A 25,155-nucleotide genomic window follows, 5' to 3' on the forward strand; every position below is an offset into this window, starting at 1 on the left:
GCTGTTCCTGCCTCTCTGGCTCCTGAACTGCTCACATTCATGAGGCCCAACAAACATATGTCTTATTGCTTATACTCATATTGTTGTTTTTGGCCATCAAACTATTGGTTATCCTGCAAGAGAGTGATACCGTCATTGTTGATACTTAATGAGGACAAAATCTGACTAATATTTACAAAATGTTAGTGAGAATGAACTGGCTCATTTGTAATTAAAAGGAACACTATTTGCATGACACTAGATTTTAAGAAGGGAAATTTTCTAAGAAAAACAAGAAGATCCAGGGAAAGAAGGAGCCATATTATCCTGTGGTGGAAGAGTCCGTTTGCATGCAATGTTAAACCACGGTTTAGTGCTACGCGCCTGAGCAGGAAGGAGCCGCTACGAGTCTTCGGCTCCTGTAACACCCTCCTGACACACACACTGATGGAGCCAGGATGAGGACTTCTTTAGCTTCAGTTTCCACAAAACCTTGCTTGCCACTACAGACGAACCAGGGTTTGCTGTTTAAAACCAAGTTCTGGTTTGTTTAACAAGCCAGCTTCATAAACCTGGGTTTGGAGATGGCTTATTTAGAAACTGAACAGTATGTTTAACAACACACTTTCTGGTTTCTAAGTAACAAGCCAGAATTCATACAAACTGAAATTAAGTTCTGCAGGAGTCTTTCTCCTGGCAGTGTAGAGGCGAATACCAGCACCTAAAGCTTCATGTGAGCTCCTTCATGCCCAAGCAAGCGCAACTTATAAGGATTATTCTGTTGATGAGCCCTTTCAGCCTTCAAAATAATTCTGGGGCATGTTCTAGGGTATCAACTCAGCTTATATGGGGCACAAGTCATGTTTGTGGTGCCTTATGTGAAAGTGAACACTCTGTAGCTCACACGTTATGACTGTGGATGAGCTGTCTTTTGGGGAAGGTTGTCCACTATTGCCCATCTTCACAGTGTGCAATCCCAGAGTTCTCAGAAATGCTTTGTAAAGGCACTGCACTACAGCAACCAAGAAACAGAACCAAGGATGGAGCTACGCAAAGAATTGGTCAGATTTCCTAGATAGGAGTAGGTCTAATTCTTAAGTGCTGGGTCATCAGGGGTGAGGGAGTAGTTTAACACCCATCACAATAATGTCCCCAAGTGCACAAGTGTCACTTCTTTCAATGTAAGTGAATGGCTGTGTGGGCAGCACCAAGTGCCCCCTCTAAAGCACAAGGTGCTTGCCCTCCCACTTGCCCCTCCATTGCTGGACTATGTCATTAACATATACTATCATTTTTCTTGCAGAGATCTTAACACGTGAGATACAACTCACCCACCTAGAAATATGCTTTGCTCCTTCTGCGCCTGCGATTTTTCTTTTCTTGTGCCATCACCCAATGGCTGCCATTCATTCCCATAGGAAAAAAAAGTCAAGTGCTACACTTGGGAGGCCTGGCCCTTCATGAACTAGATGGGCCTTTGCCCTGATCCAGTTGGCTCTGCTTATGTTCATTTTGCCTGTAATATAATAAAAATCCAGACATTTTGTCCGGGGGGTTAATGCATTAAAACCTAACTCCTTATAGCACACACCCCTGCTAGAGTCTGCCTTGTGTCATCTACATAATATAATCAAGCAACCAGAATTCTGCTAGGTGATACAAGCCACTGCACTTCTCAAGAAATCTGTGTGCTGTCTATGGTGAACAAGTAGATGCATGTGTTTAAAACAGTTTATGTGAAGTACTCTGAAAATGAAAAGGCAGGTTGCTAAGTGCAAGAGATCCAAAAAACGAAACAAGAGTTGTGGGGGTAGAATAATGATCAGCTTAAGGAACATCACGAGATGCTTGCCCAGTTGTAAGGTGCATCATCTTTAAAGATGTGCTACTTTCATACAAACTAACTTGCAACTGGCTTCTATCAGGTATAATTGGTAAAATATACATGTTGAATTGACTATTATGGGTCTAGGGCAGGGTCTCCAAACTAAGGCCCAGAGGCCGGATGCGGCCCAATTGCCTTCTAAATCCGGCCTGCAGACGGTCCGGGAATCAGCATGTTTTTACATGAGTAGAATGTGTCCTTTTATTTAAAATGCATCTCTGGGTTATTTGTGGGGCCTGCCTGGTGTTTTTACATGAGTAGAATGTGTCCTTATATTTAAAATGCATCTCTGGGTTATTTGTGGGGCATAGGAATTCGTTCATTTCCCCCCAAATATATATATATATATATACTCCGGCCCCCCACAAGGTCTGAGGGACAGTGGACCGGCCCCCTGCTGAAAAAGTTTGCTGACCCCTGGTCTAGGATATCATATCTATGATTAAACTTTAACAACATTGGTAACAGTATGCAAAATACTTTCATAATGTATTAGAACATGCAAGTACAAGATGTCGTATGTGCTAATGTCATTTAATAACGTGTAAGTTATTCATTTAATTTTTGTTTGCTTGTTTCTTTGCATTTGTTCCACCCCCGAAGTTGTTTTATTTAACTTGAATCGAAGTTGATGATGTAAGGTTATCAGGAGAAACTGCTATTGTGATTGATATTAATCATCTCTTTTTTTATTGTAACGAAGTAGGAAATTAGAAACTAATCAGTGACAATCTGCGCGAATAATCAGCACCAGCTCTTGGGCTACTTTCAATGTGAGGTTGCAGTTTTGGCAATAGCTGGGGCAGCCATACCCCACCTTTTTTTCCTTTTCCTTTTTACAAATTCCTCCTCTGTGCCATGAAACCATTTATTCACAACACCAAAAACCTTGATTCTATAGACTACTTCAATCACTGATTTGTACTGCAATAATTATCTGAAGAAACAACGTGGGGTTTCACCCAAGTAAGTTGTACTCAGTATAGACTCACTGAAATCCATGGACTTAAATTAGTCATTATTAATTCTGATGGGTCTACTCCAAGTATGAGACAACCCACAATCTGCGAACGTGATTTTTATATGTTCAGTCTCGATGTTGGGACTTCTTAGTGGAGAACAATTCTAATCTACGAAACCTATCCTACCGCTCTTTCCTCAATTGCAGGAAGTGAATGGTTAAATTCTTGGATGCCGAAGCTCAAATGAATTATCAGCATGGAAGGATGAAAAGAGCCTCTACACAGCTGTACCATAAATGCTGGGAGGAAAACAGCTGATATAGCAAGCATCAAAGACTTGTAAAGCAAATGACCCTTCACTAGGCAAAGGCAAAGTGGTCCTAGCTGAAGCCCAAAAGCTGTACGCAAAGAAAATAAAGACCCTGATGACCAAATTAACAAACTTGCACATTCTTCAATCCTTAGAGAAGCAGAACATAGATCCTGGCACTGAATCTGTCAACTTGCAAAACTCTCAGGAACTGGAGCAAGGCCTCTGATGGCTAGTTTCTAGTATTGACTTTTACAGGGAAACAGCACCATGTTATGACATTCCCCTGGAATTCTCTCCTGGTTATGTTGGATAGTTATCACGCTACATACAGTATAAAGTTTCTCTTTGCATTAGCAGCCCAATGGACAAAATTTAGACAAAATTTCATTGGACAACATTGGGTCTGGCGTGCTAGGGATCAGTTATGCCAAAGCAAAATGGCTTGCATTTCTGTATTTTTGTGATGGTCAGTGGTTTTAAGCAAAAAGATTTGACTGACTGAATGACTAAAATGAATATGAATAAAAAAAAATGACCCCCTTCAGCTAAATGTAAACACAGCAGCAGCAAATTCAGCTTTGCACAACCTTGGAATTTACCTGCCATCCACCCATCTGATGAGACTTTCCTGTAACAATTCCTCATATAAAAATCACAATTCAAATAATTTTTATATGAAAAAGAAAACGGAAATGCCTTGTTAGTTGTTAAGGAACGCATTCCACATGACGTTTCTCTTTCCATGCAACAAAACATGTCTTAAAGAAATAGAAGAGTACGGGGGGGGGGGGTTCCCTTTTAGCTATTTGTTCCAGACACTGACAAGTGAAACATAAAAATAATAAAAATAATGAGTCCAATCATCCTTCTTTCGGCAAATTCTTGGAGTACCAAAATGTGTGCCATACCTGGCTATCTGTGCAGAATTGGGCCAACACCTTCTTGAGACAAGAGGTTGGATTATTACTCTTAAATATTGGCTAAAAATTCATTTTAATACCGATCCAGATAGCCTGATATCCTATCTTCTGAAAGACAGCCACAGCTTTATATGGTTTTCTAATATTTCCAACAAACTGAGGCAACTAGGCCTTCCAGTGGACTCCCTCCTGACATATGAGGACTCATACATCTTTACTCTTATTAAGCAGAGACTGCTTGATATCGAATTCCAGAAACTTCATCCTGCCCAACCTCTAGTATGCTCGCCTGCCTTCCTGGGGCTGCCGCCGCACCAAGGATTGATACCTAATTATTTATATGACCTGGTATCTCCTTTTTATCGCAGAATATTTATGTTGGCCCGCCTAAATGCTTTTCCATCCTCTGTGTTAGCCGGAAGACTCAAAGGCATCCCTTACTGGAATAGATTATGCCCTTGTGGCCAGAAAGAGGTAGACTCTATGGCTCACATGATTCTGGACTGTCCCCTTTCCAATTTTTTCGACTTTGGCCCCCCTCTATCCTTTACAAGACCTGGAACCCTCCCCAACAAGGAAACAGTGGTCCAGCTCTTGTTGAGGGATGACTTCCCCGAAATTACCAGAATTATGGCCCACTACTTGTCCAGAATTTATGTAATTAAAATCAATACATCTAGCCTTCAACAATGATAGCTGAGGATCCCTTGTGTGCCTTTCCCTCCTCCTGCTCTCCATTATTTCTGTATGATGTAGAGTGACTATTTATACCAATGACCTATATGTGATGTATGTTTTGTCTTTGTTTTTATATTATATATATATGCCAATAAAGGTGTTGAAATTGAAATTGAATAATATTGTGTTAAAACCGGAAGTACAACCACTGATTTCAGCTAACAAAAGTCCATGGTTGTACCTCTCTTGTACCACCTGGGGCTGCTTTACATAAACCTTACATCATGGAAGAATTCCAGTGAATCTGCAAAGGAAATTATTTCATGTGCTTTTTCTCTTTATCAAAGCAATTTCCTAGACCTTATAAGCTACAAACTTTTCCAGTGTTCAGCTTTCACTATCTAACGGGATTCTCTGTCCCTCTTTTGTGACCTCGCTTTAAACCCACCTCATCCAATCATCTACCATACTTTTCCTTCTGCTACCACTCCATTTCAAAAATAAATGTCACACACACAAACCCCCAAACCATATTCCTGGTTCAAATGTTGTTGTTGTTGTTGTTGTTTAGTCGTTTAGTCGTGTCCGACTCTTCGTGACCCCATGGACCATAGCACACCAGGCACTCCTGTCTTCCACTGCCTCCCGCAGTTTGGTCAAACTCATATTCGTAGCTTCGAGAACACTGTCCAACCATCTCACCCTCTGTCATCCCCTTCTCCTTGTGCCCTCAATCTTTCCCAACATCAGGGTCTTTTCCAGGGAGTCTTCTCTTCTCATGAGGTGGCCAAAGTATTGGAGCCTCAGCTTCAGGATCTGTCCTTCCAGTGAGCACTCAGGGCTAATTTCCTTCAGAATGGATAGGTTTGATCTTCTTGCAGTCCATGGGACTCTCAAGAGTCTCCTCCAGCACAATAATTCAAAAGCATCAATTCTTCGGCGATCAGCCTTCTTTATGGTCCAGCTCTCACTTCCATACATCACTACTAGGGAAACCATAGCTTTAACTATACGGACCTTTGTCAGCAAGGTCATCTGCATATCTGAGGTTGTTCAGGAGAAGTGGAATCTATCGGCCATGTACTTCTGCGATGCTGCTTCTACGAGGAGGTGCGAGGTGAGCTTATCCACACTATACTGGCAGAGCTACCTGGACGCTCGGATAATTTCTATATAGAGTGGCTTCTTTCCGACGCTAACCCTAATGTGTCAGCGAATGTTGCCAAACTCTGTGCTACAGCCATAAAAATTCGGTCCAATCTAATTAGCAGTGTCCAAATATCCTCAGAACATCTTCAGGACTAGCTAAAGAGGATCCAGTGATATTAACTGCTGTAGTCTACCTCCCTAAGTAGTAAAACTCCTTTTAATTAGTTTTCTTTTAACCAATTGTTAAAACTTATACTTATTGTCTATTTTTAGATATTCTTGTCTTCTTTTATTGTTTTTATGTATTGCATATTTATGTGTGCTGGTCAAGAACCGTAACAATAAATCAAATTCAAATTCTGAGGTTGTTGATATTTCTTCCTGGTTCAAATAAAAACCACCAATTTGCAACAGCTTTATAGTTACATTAGAAATTAGTTTTCAGTTACATGAATTAAGCGTGTTTCTACCCAATTTCTGGAGGAGAATTCTCAATGGAGGTGAGAACTGTGACAAATGATGGCTGAGGGAAATGACAGCTGAGAGGGAGAGACACAAAAAAAATGGAAGTGGGGATGAGAGAGAGAGAGAGAGAGAGAGAGAGAGAGAGAGAGAGAGAGAGATATGAATCTCTTACTCATTCCTGGAGAAAAACTGAGACAATCCATGAGAAACACCTTGAGAGGAACCCTACAACCTCAAACCCAGTAGCATGCAGGCCTTGCTTGCTTACGCACATGGAAAAAGTCAGTCTGTAGAAGAGCTATGGGGCTGGGAGAGAATAGCTAAGCCCCGCCACTTCTTAAATCCTTGACTTTCACTCTTTCCATCTTATTTTGAAGGTAGAATCTTATTTCTTTCAGTCTTCTTTCTCTTCACTCTTTCTTTGCATACCATGTGATGTGTGTGTGTGTATCATAGCTGCCAAGTTTCCCGTATTCCCTGGGAAACCCCCTTTTTTCTAGCTGTCCCCAGTTTTTCCCCGGTTTATTCTGGCGCGGCGGCCATTTTGGAACTGGGCGGAGCATGCTCAGAAGCGACTTTTTATGCTGCTCTGCCCAGTTCCAAAATGGCTGCAGCGCGACTTCTGGTGCGGCGGCCATTTTGGAACTGGGCACAGCAGCATCAAAAGTCACTTCTGAGCATGCTCCGCCCAGTTCCAAAATGGCAGCAGCTCTACTTCCGGTATGCTACTTCTGGTCCGGTCCCTTATTTTTCAGAGAGGAACTTGGCAGGTATGGTGTGTATTCACACACAAAACATATACAGGCACCCCTCTAAAGGTAATTTCTAAATTCTGTCCCCTTCCCCCACCTCCACAACTCCACCGTGAGATGGAAATGAAGTTGGCTGCCAAGCATAGCAGGTGTGTGATGAATTTGTTCCAAAGCTGAAAAGAATTCTAACAGGATGACGTCACTCCAGAATGTTCCCTCTACTTATACAGTTTTTCCCCTGGCTGCCCACCTGGCTATTACTTTGTAGACAATGCACTGTGGTATTTGTGGTACTTTGCCATCAAAAGAGAGAGAGAGAATGAACCGAAGCAAGTTCTAAGCATATTACCAAAACTTTGTTCTGGAGCAGGGTCAGCAAAGCAATTTGTTCTGAACTCTGTCCAAAATTTGTTAAAGAACTTATTCCTTCAACAAATCAAAATCAAACAGCAGCTTTCCCATTTTCGAAGGAACTGTACTCAAGGTAACTTAAAACAAATGGCTTTAAACACAGGTTAAGTATAAGTTACAGGCTGAATACAGCCTAAGTATGACCAAATATGAATAACAGTATTCATCCTACCTGCAAAACAGACAACGGCATTATCAGATTCTAGAAGGGGACATTATACCTTGTACTGTACAGTATTTTTTTCTATGCTCAGGACACATCCAACACAACACTTGTGCTTTGCCCTGCCTAGCTCAGCATAGATGTAAACACAGATGAGACTAGAGATGTAAATATGGGGAGTTGTAATTGCAGCTGACACGCTGTAATATGATTACCTCCGATGGTATACTGCTGGGAATAACAGTAAGAACAAAGACAGAACAGAGATGAGATCCAACCACTGGAAGTTAGCAGTAGAAAAACAGCAAGCCAGTTATAACTCCTTATAGATATTGTAATGCTTGTGTGTGGGTGTAAAACTTTGGCCAAAATCACCCAAATTAAAATACTGGAAATTTCTGGGGTGCAAGGGAAACAAAAACAATAAACAGGTCCACTGTTAATAACTCTCCAAAACACTTAGAGAAATTATCCCTCCAGGTTCACCACCTGTGACCAGGGAAGCAAAAAATTAGGGTCGTTTAGGTTCAGCCAAGAAAGAAAGAAAGAAAGAAAGCCCCAAACAAGTTTTAACCTCTAGTGCGGTGTTTCTCAAACTAGGGTCCCCAGCTGTTGTTGGACTACAACTCCCATCACCCCTGACCACTGTTCCTGCTAGCTACACATGATGTGAGTTGTAGTCCACAAATAGTTTAGGACCCACATTTGAGAAATACACTGGCATACGCTAGTGTTGTAAAATTCTTAACCCCAATCCACAAAATGTTCCAAGTCCCACTGAAATCAACCAGAGCAGCTGAAACAAACCAAAGTCCGAGAATTGGTTCTTCCAACCAAACAGCCTATCACTTTCGAAGCGAGTCATTATTCTTCATACTCAAGGTTACAGGTAGGTAGCCGTGTTGGTCTGGGTCGAAGTAAAATAAAAAAAATTCCTTCAGTAGCACCTTAAAGACCAACTAAATTTTTATTTTGGTATGAGCTTTCGTGTGCATGCACACTTCTTGGGTCCTAAACTATCTGAAGAAGTATGCATGCACACGAAAGCTCATACCAAAATAAAAACTTAGTTGGTCTTTAAGGTGCTACTGAAGGAATTTTTTTATTTTACTTCATACTCAAGTTACCTTGCCTTTACAAAAACACAGTACAGTGGTACCTCACAAGACGAAAGCGTTTTGCAATGTTTTTGGTTATTCGAAAGAGAAAGTTTTCTATGGCCACGCTTCACAAGATGAAGTTTTTCGGCGTGTGTGTGTGTGTGTGTGTGTGTGTGTGTTTGCCATAGCAGACCACGCTTCGCAAGACGAAATTACCGCAAGACAAAGCGACTCATGGAACGAATTACTTTCGTCTCGCGAGGCACCAGTGTATTGCCTTAAAACTTTGGGGAACCTTCTTACTCAAGTGTGCACATCGCAGCAGCGCAGAGAAAGCCCTTAAAGATCAGTGACCCACTCAATTTTCTGTCATCGGGAGGGGCTTAATCCTTTTCAAATTTTCAGCCCAAATCCGCCATTAAATGAAGGGCACTACTGTACTTTCATGAGGTAACACTTAAAGAAAATTCAAGAAAGCAAGAGCCGGTATGGTGTTAAGACTTTAGCCCTGTTTTCACTGTTTGCAAGGCGTGGGGGCAATGGTCACATAGGGTTCCTGATCATATGGAATAAAAGTTATACATACAATTGTACGTCTTGCACACACCTTCAGCCCCTGTCCTCTCCGGGTTGAGCAGAATCTCACCGGTAACCATGAGAGGGGAGAGTGCTCATGTGCTCATGTTCTGCTCCCTGGTCTCCCCTACAGGCACCCGGTTGGCCACTGTGGGAACACTAGATGGGCTATTGGCTTGACCCAACAGGGTATTATTATGTTCTCATGCTTTCTCTGCATCCAGCAAACATGCTTAGAAGATGAGAATAGGGCTTATGACTGAGAAAAACAGGGTTCACATCCTTTTTCAACCATGAAGCTCACTGGGTGTTCTTAAGCCAGTCCCTCTATCTCAAGTCTTACCCACCTCCCTGTAGGAAGAAAGAGGGAAGCATGAACTCCTTGGAGAAGGGGGTGGGTGCGTGGGTGGGTGGAGATAAAGATTAAGAAATAATATTTTGAATTTACCATCTGGGCTTTTAAACTAACTAACTGGGGGAAACATATCACACAGTACAAAGACATATGCCTTGCATACTAATCCAAGAGTGAAAAGCTTCTTAATTAAAATAAAAAAATTAAAAAATCCACAAGCACTCCTTGAAATCACAAAAACATGAATAATTTCATTAATATGGTTCAAAGCTGTGACATAAAATTAGCTCTAAGACTAAAAACAAAACTTTGCAAAACGTGTTTGAAGTATTTTGAGCCAGGCATTAAAATCCATCAGTTATTTACAGATGAAAGAAGCTCCAAGTGTCCTGGAACAATCAGAGTGAGAAATGCCAAAATCTGATTTCATCCATGTCCACATGTTCCTTTGAACTTGTAATTCAGAGAATTGGTCAGTGTATTGAACTAATTATCATGCTTAACGCTTGCCAATTTTGATGGCTGTGATCCTTTCTTGGTAAGAAGGGGATGAAGGGAAAAGGGGAGGGGGAGGCAGGAAAAGGTGTAGTCATCTGTGAGGGGGATTTGGGTATAGTACACGTGCAAGGATATTATCGCATATAGAAACATACAAAAACACATATAATTATACAGATGGAGTGCCAGAATGAAGTCATTTTTGTGCAGGTTATGCAACATTAACAGTACTCTTCCCATTAATCCTCGTAGAAGACATTGCCTTTTGCAGAATGCAAATTTTAAATCAATCTCTTTAAGCAAAAACCTTAGCAGCTAAGGAAGGTCCAGCCACTCTCACAGTACAGATCCCTATGATCCCTAGCTAACAGGACCAGTGGTCGGGGACGATGGGAATTGTAGTCCAAAACATCTGGAGGGCCAAAGTTTGGGGATGCCTGCTTTATGGTAACTATCTCCACAGATTAATGCACCAGCTGAATCAGATGAGGCTATTCAGTCTAGATCAGCCTTTTTCAACTTTGGGTCCCCCAATACCAGCCTTAAATATCCTTTAAAGATGACTGGCAAGTTAAGTTTTTTTTCTGTGTTTTTTTAAGGGTGCTTGAAATTAATTTTCAGTTAAGATTACTTTTGAGGAGAACTGGCCAGACTACTTGAGTAACGTACGCAATTGGTTTCATACAAATTAGCAGCTTCTGAAACACCACCAGTTTCAAAACCTACTTTAAAAGTCACCTAAGATTTTTTTTATCAGTATTTAGCAATTAATTGGCTTCTTCACGTTCACGAAACATACGAAAGGTTGGAAAGGAAGTGGTTATTCTGAAAGACAACCTCAATTGCTCTACAGCTTCAACTACAGCTGGAGACAACTGAAAATCCACTTCATGGGAGGGGGTGAAGCTCACAGGGTTTTAGGGTTACCATATTTCAAACAGTGAAAATCCGGACAAAACAGCTGTTGAGCTTTTTTTTTTTTAAAAAAAAAGCAAACTAAAGGTAAAATCATTTTTAGCAGACTAAAGATGGCCCTTGCTATCAAATTCATAGCCATCAAAGGCTGTGATAAACCTTTTTGTCTGGTGCATCCCATTTTATTTTATTTTTAGATCATCTGATTTGGGATTACTATCTAAATGGTATTTCAAAAGTGAGGCAAGAACTAAAGATTCGGAAGACTCTTTTACTCACTTCCCATGAAAATTCAGCTGTTTGAAAACCAATCGGATAAATCATAGTATTCCACATCTTGCTTGGTTTCTTTATTTCTAAAGTCCTCAGTCAAGCAAACCACAGTGAGTTCGATATGGAGTTATCTTCCACGAAAAGTAAAGCGAAGGATATAGTAGCTTGAACAGGTTTATCCAATGTGAAGATAAAGACCTTGTGTGGCTTAAGCACCTCCAAACAACGCAGACATCAGGCGCCCTCTAGAGGATTGATAAGGAATTGTCACTCAATCCTACTTTGTGTTCTTTTTGTGTGTGTGTGCAATGAGACCCCACGACTGAAAAGCCTTCAAATTGGCTTAACAATTAAAGTTACAAAATTGTTGCATTTAGCAAACAGAGCTAAATTTTCCATGTTGAATTAACCTCCACCTTCAAAAAGTAGTAATCCAAGCAAATTATTTAGGCACACTACAGATTGAATACAGAATTCAGGGCTTGGTTTAAAAGTTGAGGCACCGGGCATTTTACAAAGGAGGCATCTATATATGGAAGAGCACATACAGTCACACCTCGAGTTGCGTTTGCGTCATGTTGCGTTTTTTCAGGTTACGAACGCGGCAAACCCGGAAGTGTTTACTTCCGGGTTCGCCGCTTTGCGCATGCACAGGAGCTTTGCTTTGCGCATGTGCAGAAGTGATCTATCTCGTCATGCACACGTGCAGAGGCAGCACTCTACTTACGGACATTTTGGGGTGCGAACGCCACCCTGGAACGGATCACGTCCATAAGTAGAGGTACCACTGTACTTAGCTCATAAAAAGGTCCCCAAATCTCCAGTTGAAATATCTCATTAAGCAGAGCTGGGGACGAAGGAGTAGTAAGACTCTATTGGGTCATACCTTTTCCTTTTCCTGGTTAGTGATAATGGCAACAGCTGTCCCAGTGTTGCCTCAGGTTCTTCTAGATTGCTTCTAGAGACTGAAACCCAGGTGAATTTTTATTCAGGCTCTGGTTTAGAAGCTAAACTGCAGTCGCAGCTGTTCAGACATCATTATATTACATAGTTATTTCTAACCTGGAAAGGAAGTCGATTCATGCAGGCAGGAATATGGAGGGAGCAGTTTGTGTCCCAGTTGGGACAAAACAATACCTATTTAAGGAAAGCTTCTGCACCATTTTTTCTGACAGTGTATTTAGATTTCAAATCTGCCTCTTCAATCCACCCATCACCTCTTAGTGTTGTGATAAAAAGGTAAAGGGACCCCTGACCATTAGGTCCAGTCGTGACCGACTCTGGGGTTGCACGCTCATCTCGCATTATTGGCCGAGGGAGCCGGCATATAGCTTCCAGGTCATGTGGCCAGCATGACAAAGCCGCTTCTGGCAAACCAGAGCAGCACATGGAAACACCGTTTACCTTCCCGCTGTAGCGGTCCCTATTTATCTACTTGCATTTTGACGTGCTTTCGAACTGCTAGGTTGGCAGGAGCTGGGACCAAGCAACGGGAGCTCACCCCGTCACAGGGATTCGAACCGCCGACCTTCTGATCAGCAAGCCCTAGGCTCAGTGGTTTAACCACAGCGCCACCTGGGTCCCTAGTGTTGTGATAGCCGGTCTAAATTCCTTGGAAATCCAAGAAGAAAATGGGAAACTTTCCACCAACTTAAATCAAGAGCAAATATTGCTCGGGGGGGGGGATCCTTTTTAAATCCCACATATTAAGAACTCCTTGTGAACATGAAAAAGATGGTGTCACATGGCTGGCTTTACTGAAAACGAAGACTGTGCCTCTCGACGCAGGAGGGGAAATGTTTTACACCAGAGGTGGAAAATCTGTTGTTGGACTACAACTCCCATCAGCCCTGAGCACATGCTATGCTGGCCAGGGCTGATGGGAACTGTAGTCCAACAACATCCAAAGGCCACAAACTTCCCTCCCCATTTCATGCAGTTATTTAAATTGTGGCACGATTTATGGGTGACATCAACATCGTGTTAGCCTTTTGAAGAACGGAAATCAAGTGTTGGCGGTTCCAGTGTCCCTTCAGGTCAGCCATGTTCTTATAGGCACTCATACCCCTATGAGGGACTAAATTTGGGGTGATGAAATCTACCAAACTGTATTAGAAGCTGCTTCTCCAAAGTTTTCATGTTTGAAGCTAATGTTACGTATGAAATAGAGAATGCGACTCTGAATCCCAGGGTTGTGGGTTTGAGCCCCAAGCTGGGGTTGGACTAGATGACCCTAGTGGTCCCTTCCAGCTCTACAATTGTATGATTCCACAAAATGAGCCCAAAGCCAAAGTGGTACTGCACTGTTTGCCTTTGGGTCTTTGCACACATGCAACTCATATCAAACATAGCTATACAGCCAAAGGATGGAGTGGAGTGGCTGCCATGCAAACCTACGTTGTCGTTTCTTTATTTGGTTGTGTAGGGGGACAAGTTTAGGGGCCCAACGGTTGTAGAGAAAGTCCTGATACAGGCAACCTGTTCAATATGGAGAGGTATATTTAAAGTGCAACATGAGCCCAGCTCTCGTTTCATGGCCCATCTGCATAGGCTTACTATAGAATTCCACTGCACGTGTTGATCATAGCAGTTGCAAACACGGCATCTGAAAGATATTAAGTTGTAATAATCCTCCTCCAGTGTTTCCTCTTTGGTTCAGCCCTTGAGTAGCATATGAATAAAAATCAAAGCCAGCCCGGAGCAAGCTATCATAGCTCACATCACTTCAGGAAAAGCTTTTTCTTCCAAGGATTGTACCTGTTCTTCTGTTGCTGCAGAGCAGGCATAGGCAAACTCGGCCCTCCAGATGTTTTGGGACTACAATTCCCATCATCCCTGACCACTGGTCCTGTTAGCTAGGGATGATGGGAGTTGCAGTCCCAAAACATCTGGAGGGCCAAGTTTGCCTATGCCTGCTCCAGAACCACAGACCCAAAGGAAAGGAGATTGTTTTCGTCTGGTGCCTTCCATACTCAGTCATACTTAGATTCCAATTAACAAAAAAGCCTTCCGGATTAACGTGTTGTGCTAACGCAGGCATCCCCAAACTGCGGCCCTCCAGATGTTTTGGCCTACAACTCCTATGATCCCTAGCTAACAGGACCAGTGGTCAGGGATGATGGGAATTGTAGTCCAAAACATGTGGAGGGCCGAAGTTTGGGGGTGCCTGTGCTAAGGTCGCCAACATTTTTAGGCCCGTGGGTGCATTTCGACTATTATGCAAGTGCTACGGACACAACCTTCTGGTTCCGTCCCTCCCACCTTACCAGATCACAAACCCCCACCCAATCCCCCGGGACATAGAAAAAGAAAGTGCATGTAGACACACATACGTTGGTTTTCCAAACAACCCAGTCAGAACCAACTGAATTAATATGAGCTTGGAAAAGCACAGAGTTGAAAGAGGAAATGGGGGGAAAGAACCACTCTTCCAACTTCTTTCTGCAGCTCTACATACTTCTGGGGAGGGGGGGCACAGACAGTAACCACCCTCACCATCTCGTGACCAAGGGAGCAGTGAGTTGGGGGGGGGCATGTGGAGCATTTGACCCAGGGGCAAAGTTAGACCTGGTATGGGGTGGGGGTGGGAAAGCAGCTCAGTAAGCCCGCAATACATTTTAGTCTTTTCATTGGATTTCTGAAAAAAATTAAAATCATCTAAGTCACCGGGGGGGGGGGGGAGGACCCTGAGAAGGCTTAATGCAGATTCGCAGCAATGCAGAAAGCAATTTAAATAACACAAGATGTGTTAGCGTTAATTGCATTATTACTATGCAGAATAAATCATTACACCTAAACTACAGTGAAAGCTGCAGTTGCGTAAAGGGCTGGGTTTCAATGCTAAGTTTTCATTCATTATAATGTCCATTTCAGACATCTGTTAAAAGAATGTTAGCTTAAGAGGAAAAAAGAAAAGTCTAAGGAGAATTTAGGATCGGAGAGGGCTTCCCTCCTTTACCACCCCCTTTTTCCCATGAACTAAATGTAATGGAATTTTAACAGATGTTCTCCTTGGTCATAGTTAATAAAATGAATTCTCCAGGAATGGAAAAGCCTGGCTCGGCTTACTAGGATAAACTTTCAGCAGAGGAGCTATAGATGTCATCACCAAACTGCAAGATCATGAATGCGCAATTCCCTGCACAACTGGCTTTATCAGTATGCTCACACTTTGCACAAGATCTACCCCACACATCGCTTTGCTTTCGCAGTCCTGGAAATTCACACAAAGCTACGTCAAAACCCTTCACTTCTATTGTATGCGATTGGGTTCCCAATGCCCACAGCACCATCAGAAAGCACCCATTCTTTTCGTCGTGTCCGACACTTCGTGACCCCATGGACCAGAGCACGCCAGGCACTCCTGTCTTCCACTGCCTCCCGCAGTTTGGTCAGACTCATGTTCGTAGCTTCGAGAACACTGTCCAACCATCTTGTCCTCTGTTGTCCCCTTCTCCTAGTGCCCTCAATCTTTCCCAGCATCAGGGTCTTTTCCAGGGAGTCTTCTCTTCTCATGAGGTGGCCAAAGTATTGGAGCCTTTTAGGATGCTTAGGTGTAATTTGCTTCCCTTGTCATCTTCCAGGTTTTAACCGTGCTGCTATAGGAGCCTGGAGAAAACGTTATCGGCAGGCTCAGAGACGTAAAAATAGATAAATAAATTGAATTACATGCAATGGGAGCTGCATAAGTGCTGCCAAAGACAGCATCACCATGTTTCCTCTCCCTGTTTTGGTAACACCTACAAAATTGCACCACGTAGCTCAAGGTCAACCTTGTGGCAAGGTCTCCGCCTCCACGACACTCCACTGGCTGCCATTGGCTGGGCTCCAGTGACATCATGCTGGATTTTGTTTCTCCCCAGATAAACAGGGACAGGAAAAAGAGGAGAAGCCTGTGGTTCCTGCCACATCTAGTCATGAAACTAGTGCGCAAAAAGAACAGTGAAGTATCTAACAGTTCACAGCATGTCTCCCATCCAGTGCAGAAATCCCTGGGCAACGTGTGTGTGTGTGTTTTTGTTCATTACATGCCTGGTAAAAGAGTGCCGTTTTGACACACAAAGCTGGAGCTAAATTTAAGAGAAGCTGGTCATTCACAGTTTGTTTCAATCTGAAGTGAAGGTGAATCTCATTCAACCATTAATTTGTTATTCATTCTATTAAGGAAGATGTTCAAGCTGTGGGGTGGGGTGGGGGGCAATATTTCAACTGAAAATGGACCTTTTGGGTATTCACATAATGGAAAGGGCCCAAGAGTTTTTCTCGGCAGGGTCACATGCTTAACTGTGCTAAGAGACCCAACCAGAAATTAATTACCAATCTGACACATATCAAAAAACTTTGAGAGAGAGAGAGAGAGAGAGAGAGAATAGCATCCAGTAGCAGCAGTGTGTTTTATCTATCAGTTAGCATGCATAATAATAATAATAATAATAATAATAATAATAATAATAATAATAATAAATCAGTATTCTTCGGCAGTTGCATTTATTCATTTATTCAGAACCCCTCAGAGAAATCAAAAAGCCTTGTTGCCCTTTTTCCTTTTCTTTTCCTTGCCTGAAACCAGGTGAAATCGCAACAAGTAACATGTGCTTAGTGAGGCAGAAAATAAGTACAGGATGACGATATAGCGGGGGTTACGTTTGAGAAAAACAGGTGTCACCTCTTCAAATAAATAACTCTTCCCCTCCCCCCCCCACAGAGGTACGAGAACAAAGAAACCCTCATCACCATTCGCCACTACCTGGAGCTAGACTGAGTGTGGGATTTCTTATTGTTATATGATAGTATTTACACAGGACATGGAGTTCCTGTTGTTTCGTTTCAAACCTGAAGCGGTCTGTATGTGCACAGGCGAAAGCATTTAAAGCAGGGGTAGTCCCTGCGAGGCCCTCCGAATGTTGTTGGACTACAACTTCCATCCGGGGGGAGGGGGAGGTTGTAGTCCAGCAATTTCTGGTGTACTACCCTTGCTTTAAAGGAAAAAATAAACTTTGGATGGAATGCTTGCAAACTGGTGCTTCTGTCAATAGTATAAACTATGTGCTGATTGAAGAATCGGGAGCTTGCTCAAATTGTTGTTATTCCATTTTATTTTTCATTAATGCAGTATTATGGCCCCATTCTTCAAAAAAAAAATGCAGGGAGAAAAAGAAGGCATAGGGAGGAAACAACTTTTGAGATTAGGGGAAGCATAGCTCAATTGTTAGAGCACGAAACTCTTAATCCCAGGGTCATGGGTTTGAGTCCCACGTTGGACAAAAAGACGCCTGCACTGCAAGGGGTTGGACTAGAAGAGCCTCACAGTCCCTTCCAACTCTATAATTTTATTATACTGGTGCTATGCTCCTTCTCTTCTTCCAGATTGCCAACCTGCTGCCTGAATCGTCACACGGTGCGTAGCTAAATTATGGCGCTCACTCCCACAAAAGGCAGTGGTGGTCACCCACCCAGGTGGCATTCAAAGAAGATTGGATAAATTCAAGGGGCAGAGGGCTACCGATTGCTGCTAGCCACAATGGCTAAACTCTGCGTCCATGGCTGGAGGGGGGAAAATAATTCTGAATATCAGTAGTTGGAAGCCACAGGAGGGGAGGACGCTCTTGTGTTCGGGTCCTGCTTGCAGGTCTCACGGACTGGATGAGCCATTGGACTGGATGAGCCATTGTGAACACCAGTTTCTTGGAATCACAAGTACGGAGAGTGCCGCTGCACTCAAATGTCCTGCTTGCAAGCTTCCCACAGGCATCTGGCTGGCCACTGTGAGAGTAGGATGCTGGGCAAGATGGGCCATGGGCCTGATCCAGCATAGACTCTCCATTTAAATCTGAACTGACTCTTTCTCCCTATGAGATGCAGTTTAAAAGAGGCATTGTCTGAGAGGGCCAGGTAAAGGGAAGCACGAGAGAGAACTGCTTACAAAATTTCATCGTTTCCATTTCAGTCGTATTACTACCATAACACATCTGGAGAAAAAGAAATAACTGAAGGAAATCCAAAAGACATAGATCATTTTAAAAGGGGAGGGGGGGAAACGCGTTACCTCTCTTAATACTGTGCTTTTATAACCTCGGTAGAGTCCCATAATACCCTGCGAATAAACAAGAGAAAACTTCAGCGATTGGGAATTATGTTAGCAAAGACTGCAATTTACGGATGATTACATGGCAGGTATTACAGCTTTACTAAGCGTAATGCTCCGGCTTCCAGCAAATTGACAATATTGATTATAAACACACTATATGTTTTCTCCCTAGCTTTACCAACATGGGAGGGCTTTATCCCCACTTTCAAAACTTGCTTACCGGCTACTAAAAAAAATCAGTCGCAGTGGCGCATCAAAAGGATAATATATTGTATTCTTAAGTTAGAAGAATGGGAAGGCATAGAAATATGTCAACACATTATTGCCATGTATAGCTGGTATCTAGAGCCATCAGGTATTCGAAATGCACATGAACAGAGAAAGGGAGTCTTTGAGGCTGGTGGGCAGCCGAACATTTAATGAATTACCCTTAATATTTAACAGCTTTGGCTCATACCCACTCTGAAGAGCTATCAATTTTATTTGTTGTTCCAACTATCATGGTCATTTCAACCACCACCAAAAAGAAATACATGTCCTATACATGCTGTACAGAATGTAAATAGATGCACCATTAAAAAACAGAGTTAACCAATTTACGCATATATATTAAAACACAGACCGACACAAAAAAGTTTCTATGTTACATTGCCAATCACACTTTGCAATCCACCATATTATCTTTGATGAAAGTTATTCTCAGTTTCTGGTCTGCAATAGCGAATCTTGCAATATTAATAAGGTCACAAACTCATATGTGCCAGGCAACAAGTATGTGATCTCCACATCAGGCATCTTACACAATAATTCCAGGACCACTCTGAAGAAAAAAAGGCTCTCAGAAGAGTGCCAGAATACTTTGTGTGCATTGTACAGATCTGGTCCGCTGGTGTTCTTACAACGCCAGCTGTCTGTCAGTATGACTTCTTATTTCCATGTCGTTGTCAATCCAGCCTCCTGCAGAACTGGCCAAGGGAGATCCTTGGAACAAATCCACACCAAGGTGGATATGTCAAGACAGAAGACAAGGAGAGCCAAGTCGAGCTGCTTCATTGCTCTGGACAAATCACAGGCCTATCCATACTTCAAAATTCAGTGGATGTACATAGGCTAAATCCTTGCCCATGACAATTCTAAAAACACACACCCCAAAAAAACTCCTCTTAGAAGACACTCTGGACCAGGCATAGGTCAACTCGGCCCTCCAGATGTTTTGGGACTACAACTCCCATCACCCCTGACCACTGGTTCTGTTAGCTAGGGATGATGGTAGTTGTAGTCCCAAAACATCTGGAGGGCAGAGTTTGCCTATGCCTGCTCTGGGCCATTCAATGAAGCTGAATGTTGGAATATTCAGAACTTACAAAACAAGGCACTTCTTCAAACAGTGCATAGCTAAAGTGCTCCATCGCTGTGTCAGTTTATTTACTGTAGGCCAATTTTTGTGACTCCCCCCCAGAAGCAGTCACTCCTTTGATTACAGTGCAACAATGCAAACCTCCCAATCTGCACACCCCAACCCAGAACAACTACTTTCTCAATTCATCATTTTGCACTTTTGAACGGGGGCTACTTTTAACAAAATGGCGATATGACCTCTGGGGTTTCTGCAGACTGCTGGGTAAGAGACCAACAGGGAGTTTGAATATCTGGTCCAGAAGGACTTGGGGAATCATTAACATTCTGGAGCAATGCAGTAACATCTTTCCGTTCTCAAAGAATTAGAAGCTCAGAGGCTCTCCTTAACTAAAAACTGCCTTTTGGTTTATTTAACCACTGCCATCCAGGCATATTTGCACTTTACAGTGTAGAAAGAGACCAGGTCCCTGCCATGAGGAGCTTACAAAACTCAAATTCGACACATGGGAAACCACAGTATAAGGCAGGGGTTCCCAAACTAAGGCCCGGGGGCCAGATGCAGCCCAATCGCCTTCTAAATCCGGCCCGCAGAAGGTCCGGGAATCAGCATATTTTTACATGAGTAGAATGTGTCCTTTTATTTAAAATGTATCTCTGGGTTATTTGTGGGGCATAGGAATTCGTTCATATTGTTTTCAAAATATAGCCCGGCCCCCCACAAGATCTGAGGGACAGTGGACCGGCCCCCTGCTGAAAAAGTTTGCTGACTCCTGGTATAAGGAGATAGAAGTGGGGGCAGGGGTAAGCACAGGAATAATATATTATTGCTTCAGTTCATACCTCTTCGCATACAGTATTGGAAAGGATCCGTAAGGTACTAGAAGAAGGAGAAACTTGTGCTCTCTGTTTCACAACTTCAGAGGGAACCCGTATTAGACAAGCGACCTGCAAATAATAATAATAATAATAATAATAATAATAATAATAATAATAATAATATTTATACCCCGCCCATCTGGCTGGGTTTCCCCAGCCACTCTGGGCGGCTTCCAACCGAATATTAAAAGCAATACAGCATCAAACATTAAAAACTTCCCTAAACAGGAACATAACAGAAAAGCAACAGAAACTTGAGTAAGAAGTAAGAAGTCAAGAGAGTTTCAACCTGCTTCTAGATGCCGTTTTGTTAACCAGAGACCCTTTTCTTGTTCAAAAGGAAAAACAAGGTATGATTTATGTCTTTCCAAAAAGCCTCAAGAGACATTTTGTGTCTTTCTGCCAAGCATTCCATCCATCCATAAAGCCAATGCTGGATTTGGAGAAAAGAATTAATTGGGGTTTTTTTAAAAAAAGAAAAAGGCAGGCAGCAAGTATGCATCCTTCTAGCAAGCACTTGGGAAGCTCTGACAGCTCAACATGGACACACTTCCATTTTCAGAGAAGAACACAGGCAGGCAATGCCATCTAGTGACCGACTAGATCAAACTTACAGACTCAAAATGCAAGCAGGTATGAGAACACACTCATCTTAAATATATTCTGTAATTCATCAATGCAGAGTATATATCACACAGAATTAATCCGTACTGAATTATTCATTCAGCCATAAATAAGCCCTTTTACCAACTATCAACAATTAAGACCAAGACGATATTACCAAGGGGCTAAATTTGCCTGCATGCTGCTCAATTTGTTCCTAATATTGTCCCTGAATTTGTTCCTAATATTGGACAATTGCCTGGAAGGCTCCTTCTTCAGGAAAATATATTAACCCTGACTCTTATCGTGGGTTAGTATCACAGGAGGAGTTTCAAAGCTGAAAGCTTTGAGCTGGATCCTCACAAGCAAAACAGCTGGACTCCCTGTTAAACAAAAACTATTCCAGGAAAACCTGGAATTAATTTTGTTTAATAATGTCCATTCCCTTCATTCCTGTCCTGCCTTGAAAACATGCTGCCCAATCCAATGTATTTTTACTCAGAGGCCTGTAATGGTGCCTATTCCCATGTCCAAAGAACTTTAGTCCCCTACAGTGGGGCCATTTCAAATTTTGAGGGAGTGCCAGGGGTGACAGTAACAAAACTGCTGCTATGAGGGGAGCAGCACAACACAAAATGCCTGCCAAGGGCAATAAGGTATATAACACACAAAATGGTAGACACAGCCATCCCCGAACCACCTCATGCTTACCATGAGGTGTGTCAGCTGCGTCTGGCTCATTCTGTTGTGGAGATCACACAATAATGCAATTGTGTGTGTGTGTGTGTGTGTGCGCGCGCGCACACACACACACACACACACACACACACAATGCATTTTCTGTTAATAGCATACTGTGCCGGAGGGAAATAGACGAGGTGGTCACACCACAATCGTTCTCAATCCGCATATATCGCTTAGAAGCTACCTGCACATTTTGTCCCATAGCTTTCTTTCTAATAATAATTTATTATTATACCCCGCCCATCTGGCCAGGTCTCCCCCGCCACTCTGGGCGGCTTCCAACACACATCAAAATACATTAAAATACCACAGACTAAAAACTTCCCTAAACAGGGCTGCCTTTAGATATTTTCTAAATGTCAGGTAGTTGTTTATCTCTCTGACCTCTGATGGGAGCGTGTTCCACAGGGCAGGTGCCACTACTGAGAAGGCCCTCTGCCTGGTTCCCTGTAGCTTTGCTTCTCGCAGTGAGGGAACCGCCAGAAGGCCCTCGGCGCTGGATCTCCGTGTCTGGGCTGAACGAGGGTTAGAGGGCTAGAGACTTGTTTTATTTTTTTAATGAAAGCTCAGGCTCTGGGGCAGCAGCCCAGAAAGAGCACCAGTGAAAGCCTTGCGGGGGGTACCATAGCCCCTGTGATGCCAGAGTGGCAACAGAGACTGTAAGACCTAAGGAACATGCCGCTATACTGATCAGTACAGAGCCAATTACAAGACCGATATCAGGGCTTTTACTAATAGAAAAGTCTTTCACTAAGGAGGGGAGAGCCAAAGCTCAAGGGTACAGCATCTGCCTGGTGTGCAGAAGGCCCCAATTAATCCCCACCATCTCTCTGAAACCCCAGAAAGCTGTTGCCATTCAGGGCTTCCCAAACTTGGGTCTCCAGCTGATTTTGGACTACAATTCCCATCATCCCTAGCTAGTGGGACCAGTGGTCAGGGGTGATGGGAATTGTAGTCCAAAAACAGCTGGAGACTCAAGCTGGGGAAACCCTAGTGTAAGCAATACTGAGCTACATGGACCAATGGTATGACTTGGCATAAGGCAGTTTCTTATGCTCCTAACTATCTTCCAATAGATCAGTCAGGCCTGAACAACCCAGATCCAATTGATTCATATATATATCTGAATACACATTCGTAGGTCGAAAAGTTCGTAAGTCGAAAAGCGGTTTCCCATAGGGAAAAAAATATTCGGAAAAATTCGTAAGATGAGGAAACCGCATTTAATATTCATAAGTCAAGGAAACCGCATTTAAAATTTGTAAGTCGAGGAAACCGCATTTAAAACCGCCAACGGTTTTCCGTTCGGATGTCGAAAGATTCGTACGCGTGCGGCCATTTTTCCCGTTCGTAAGTCGAAAACTTCGGATGTCGAGTAATTCGTAAGTCGAGGGGCCACTGTATATATATATCACACACACACACACACACACACTTTACAGAAGATATTAGTTATTCTTTTATAAATTTAACATTGACTTTCCTCCCTCCCTTTCTGCGGTTACATAAGTTATCTCTTCTTTTTTCCTGCATTTCCAACATCAAAAACTAATTATAAGTAATCTCTTACACTTAAATTTTTAACATTGCCATCTGCACGAGTTTATATCAGTCCTGCTAAAGTTTTAAGCTGTTTACAATGGTTCTTTAAATATTTAATAAATGATCCCCACTCTTGATTAAAAATTCTCACTTCTTGATTTCTTAATCCTCCAGTAAGTTTCGTCATTTCTGCATACGCAAGTAGTTTTTGCTGCCAGTTCTCTTTGTTTGAAGCTAATAATTCTTTCCACCTTTGGGCAAACACTGTGGATTCCCTCCCCACCCCCCATGATTGAGATGTTTCAGATACATTTGTGGTGGGGGGTTTCACAAAAAAAGCATTTTTCTTATTTTTTTAAGTTTGCACAACAGCATACATTAGTTCAAGTTATATACACAAAGTATCAAATGTGGTGGCAATAATAATGGTACAACAAAACAAAACAACACCACAAACTGGCTAGTCAATATAAAACCAAATTTACTGGAATAATAGCTAGAGTAGAGATAGGCTAGTAACCATTCAAACATCAACCATACTAAAGTGCCATGTGCAAGTCAAGACCTGGAAATACTGTGAACATGGAATGGATAAAAGTACAACTATATCTAAGCAAATTACATGCACAGTAAACGTTATATAGACTGGATTAATCAACCATTCAACAAGTAGCGTGAGTCCAAACATGGAATGGCAACCCCGTGCCGCAACAACGGTGACGGTAGCTGAAAGGAGAATATGAAAAATGGAAACACAAAGCCGTGTACATGGATCAATCGCAGGAAGGCAAATCAAAGCCACCCCCCTGATGAGAATAACGCAGGTGGGCAAAAGAAGACCTGTTTTCCGGATATACAGTGTGCCTCAACTTACGAACGACTCGACAACCGAATTTTTCAACTTACGAATGGGGCAAATGGCCGCACGCTTACGAATTTCTCGACATCCGAACGGAAACCGCGGCGGTTTTAGATAGGGTTTTTCCGACTTACAAATGTTTAGATGGGGTTGCTTCAACTTACGAATTTTTCCGTTTCCAATGCATTCCTATGGGAAATCGCGTTTCCAATGGCGCTTTTCGACTTATGAAGGTGCCTTTGGAACGGATTAAATTCGTAAGTCGAGGCACCACTGTATTACAGGATTTGCTACACGCTTCATCAGTCCAAAGAGCTGTGTAGTACAAATAACACTCCAATTACAATGTGTGGTAAATCAAAGAAATTATAAAACATCTATCTCATACTATATCTTACCCAATTGGGTTTTATTCACCTTCCCGTGATTGATCCATGTATACGGCTTTGTGTTTCCAACTCAAGACCCTTTGAAGAACATTCCATCTAGTTCATCTTTGATAAGCGGCTTAGAACATTTTTCATATTCACCGTCACCGTTGTTGCAGCACGGGGTAGCCATTCCGTGTTTGGAGTCACGCTACTTGTTGAACGGTTCATCAATCCAGCCTATATAACATTTACTGTGCATGTAATTTGCTTAGATATAGTTGTACTTTTATCCATTCCATGTTCACAGTATTTCCAGGTCT

The 25,155-nt window shown here is 42.5% G+C and overlaps 1 protein-coding gene across 5 annotated transcripts in view; it reads right to left on the minus strand.

Annotated features, from left to right (window-relative positions):
• Window positions 1-25,155, minus strand: part of SLC25A26 (solute carrier family 25 member 26) — a 129,963-nt gene that overhangs the window by 75,337 nt on the left and 29,471 nt on the right. For all 5 annotated transcript variants that reach the window (XM_035106708.3, XM_060271329.2, XM_088662444.1 and 2 more), the window contains exons 4-5: window positions 20,681-20,785; window positions 18,440-18,487 (exon numbers count right to left, since the gene is read on the minus strand). In XM_035106708.3, coding sequence (XP_034962599.2) covers window positions 18,440-18,487; window positions 20,681-20,785 — 153 coding nt within the window. The remainder of the gene's footprint in view (window positions 1-18,439; window positions 18,488-20,680; window positions 20,786-25,155) is intronic.

The sequence above is a fragment of the Zootoca vivipara genome, chromosome 2 (assembly GCF_965207765.1).
Source record: "Zootoca vivipara chromosome 2, rZooViv2.hap1.1, whole genome shotgun sequence".
Taxonomy (NCBI): Eukaryota; Metazoa; Chordata; class Lepidosauria; order Squamata; family Lacertidae; genus Zootoca; species Zootoca vivipara.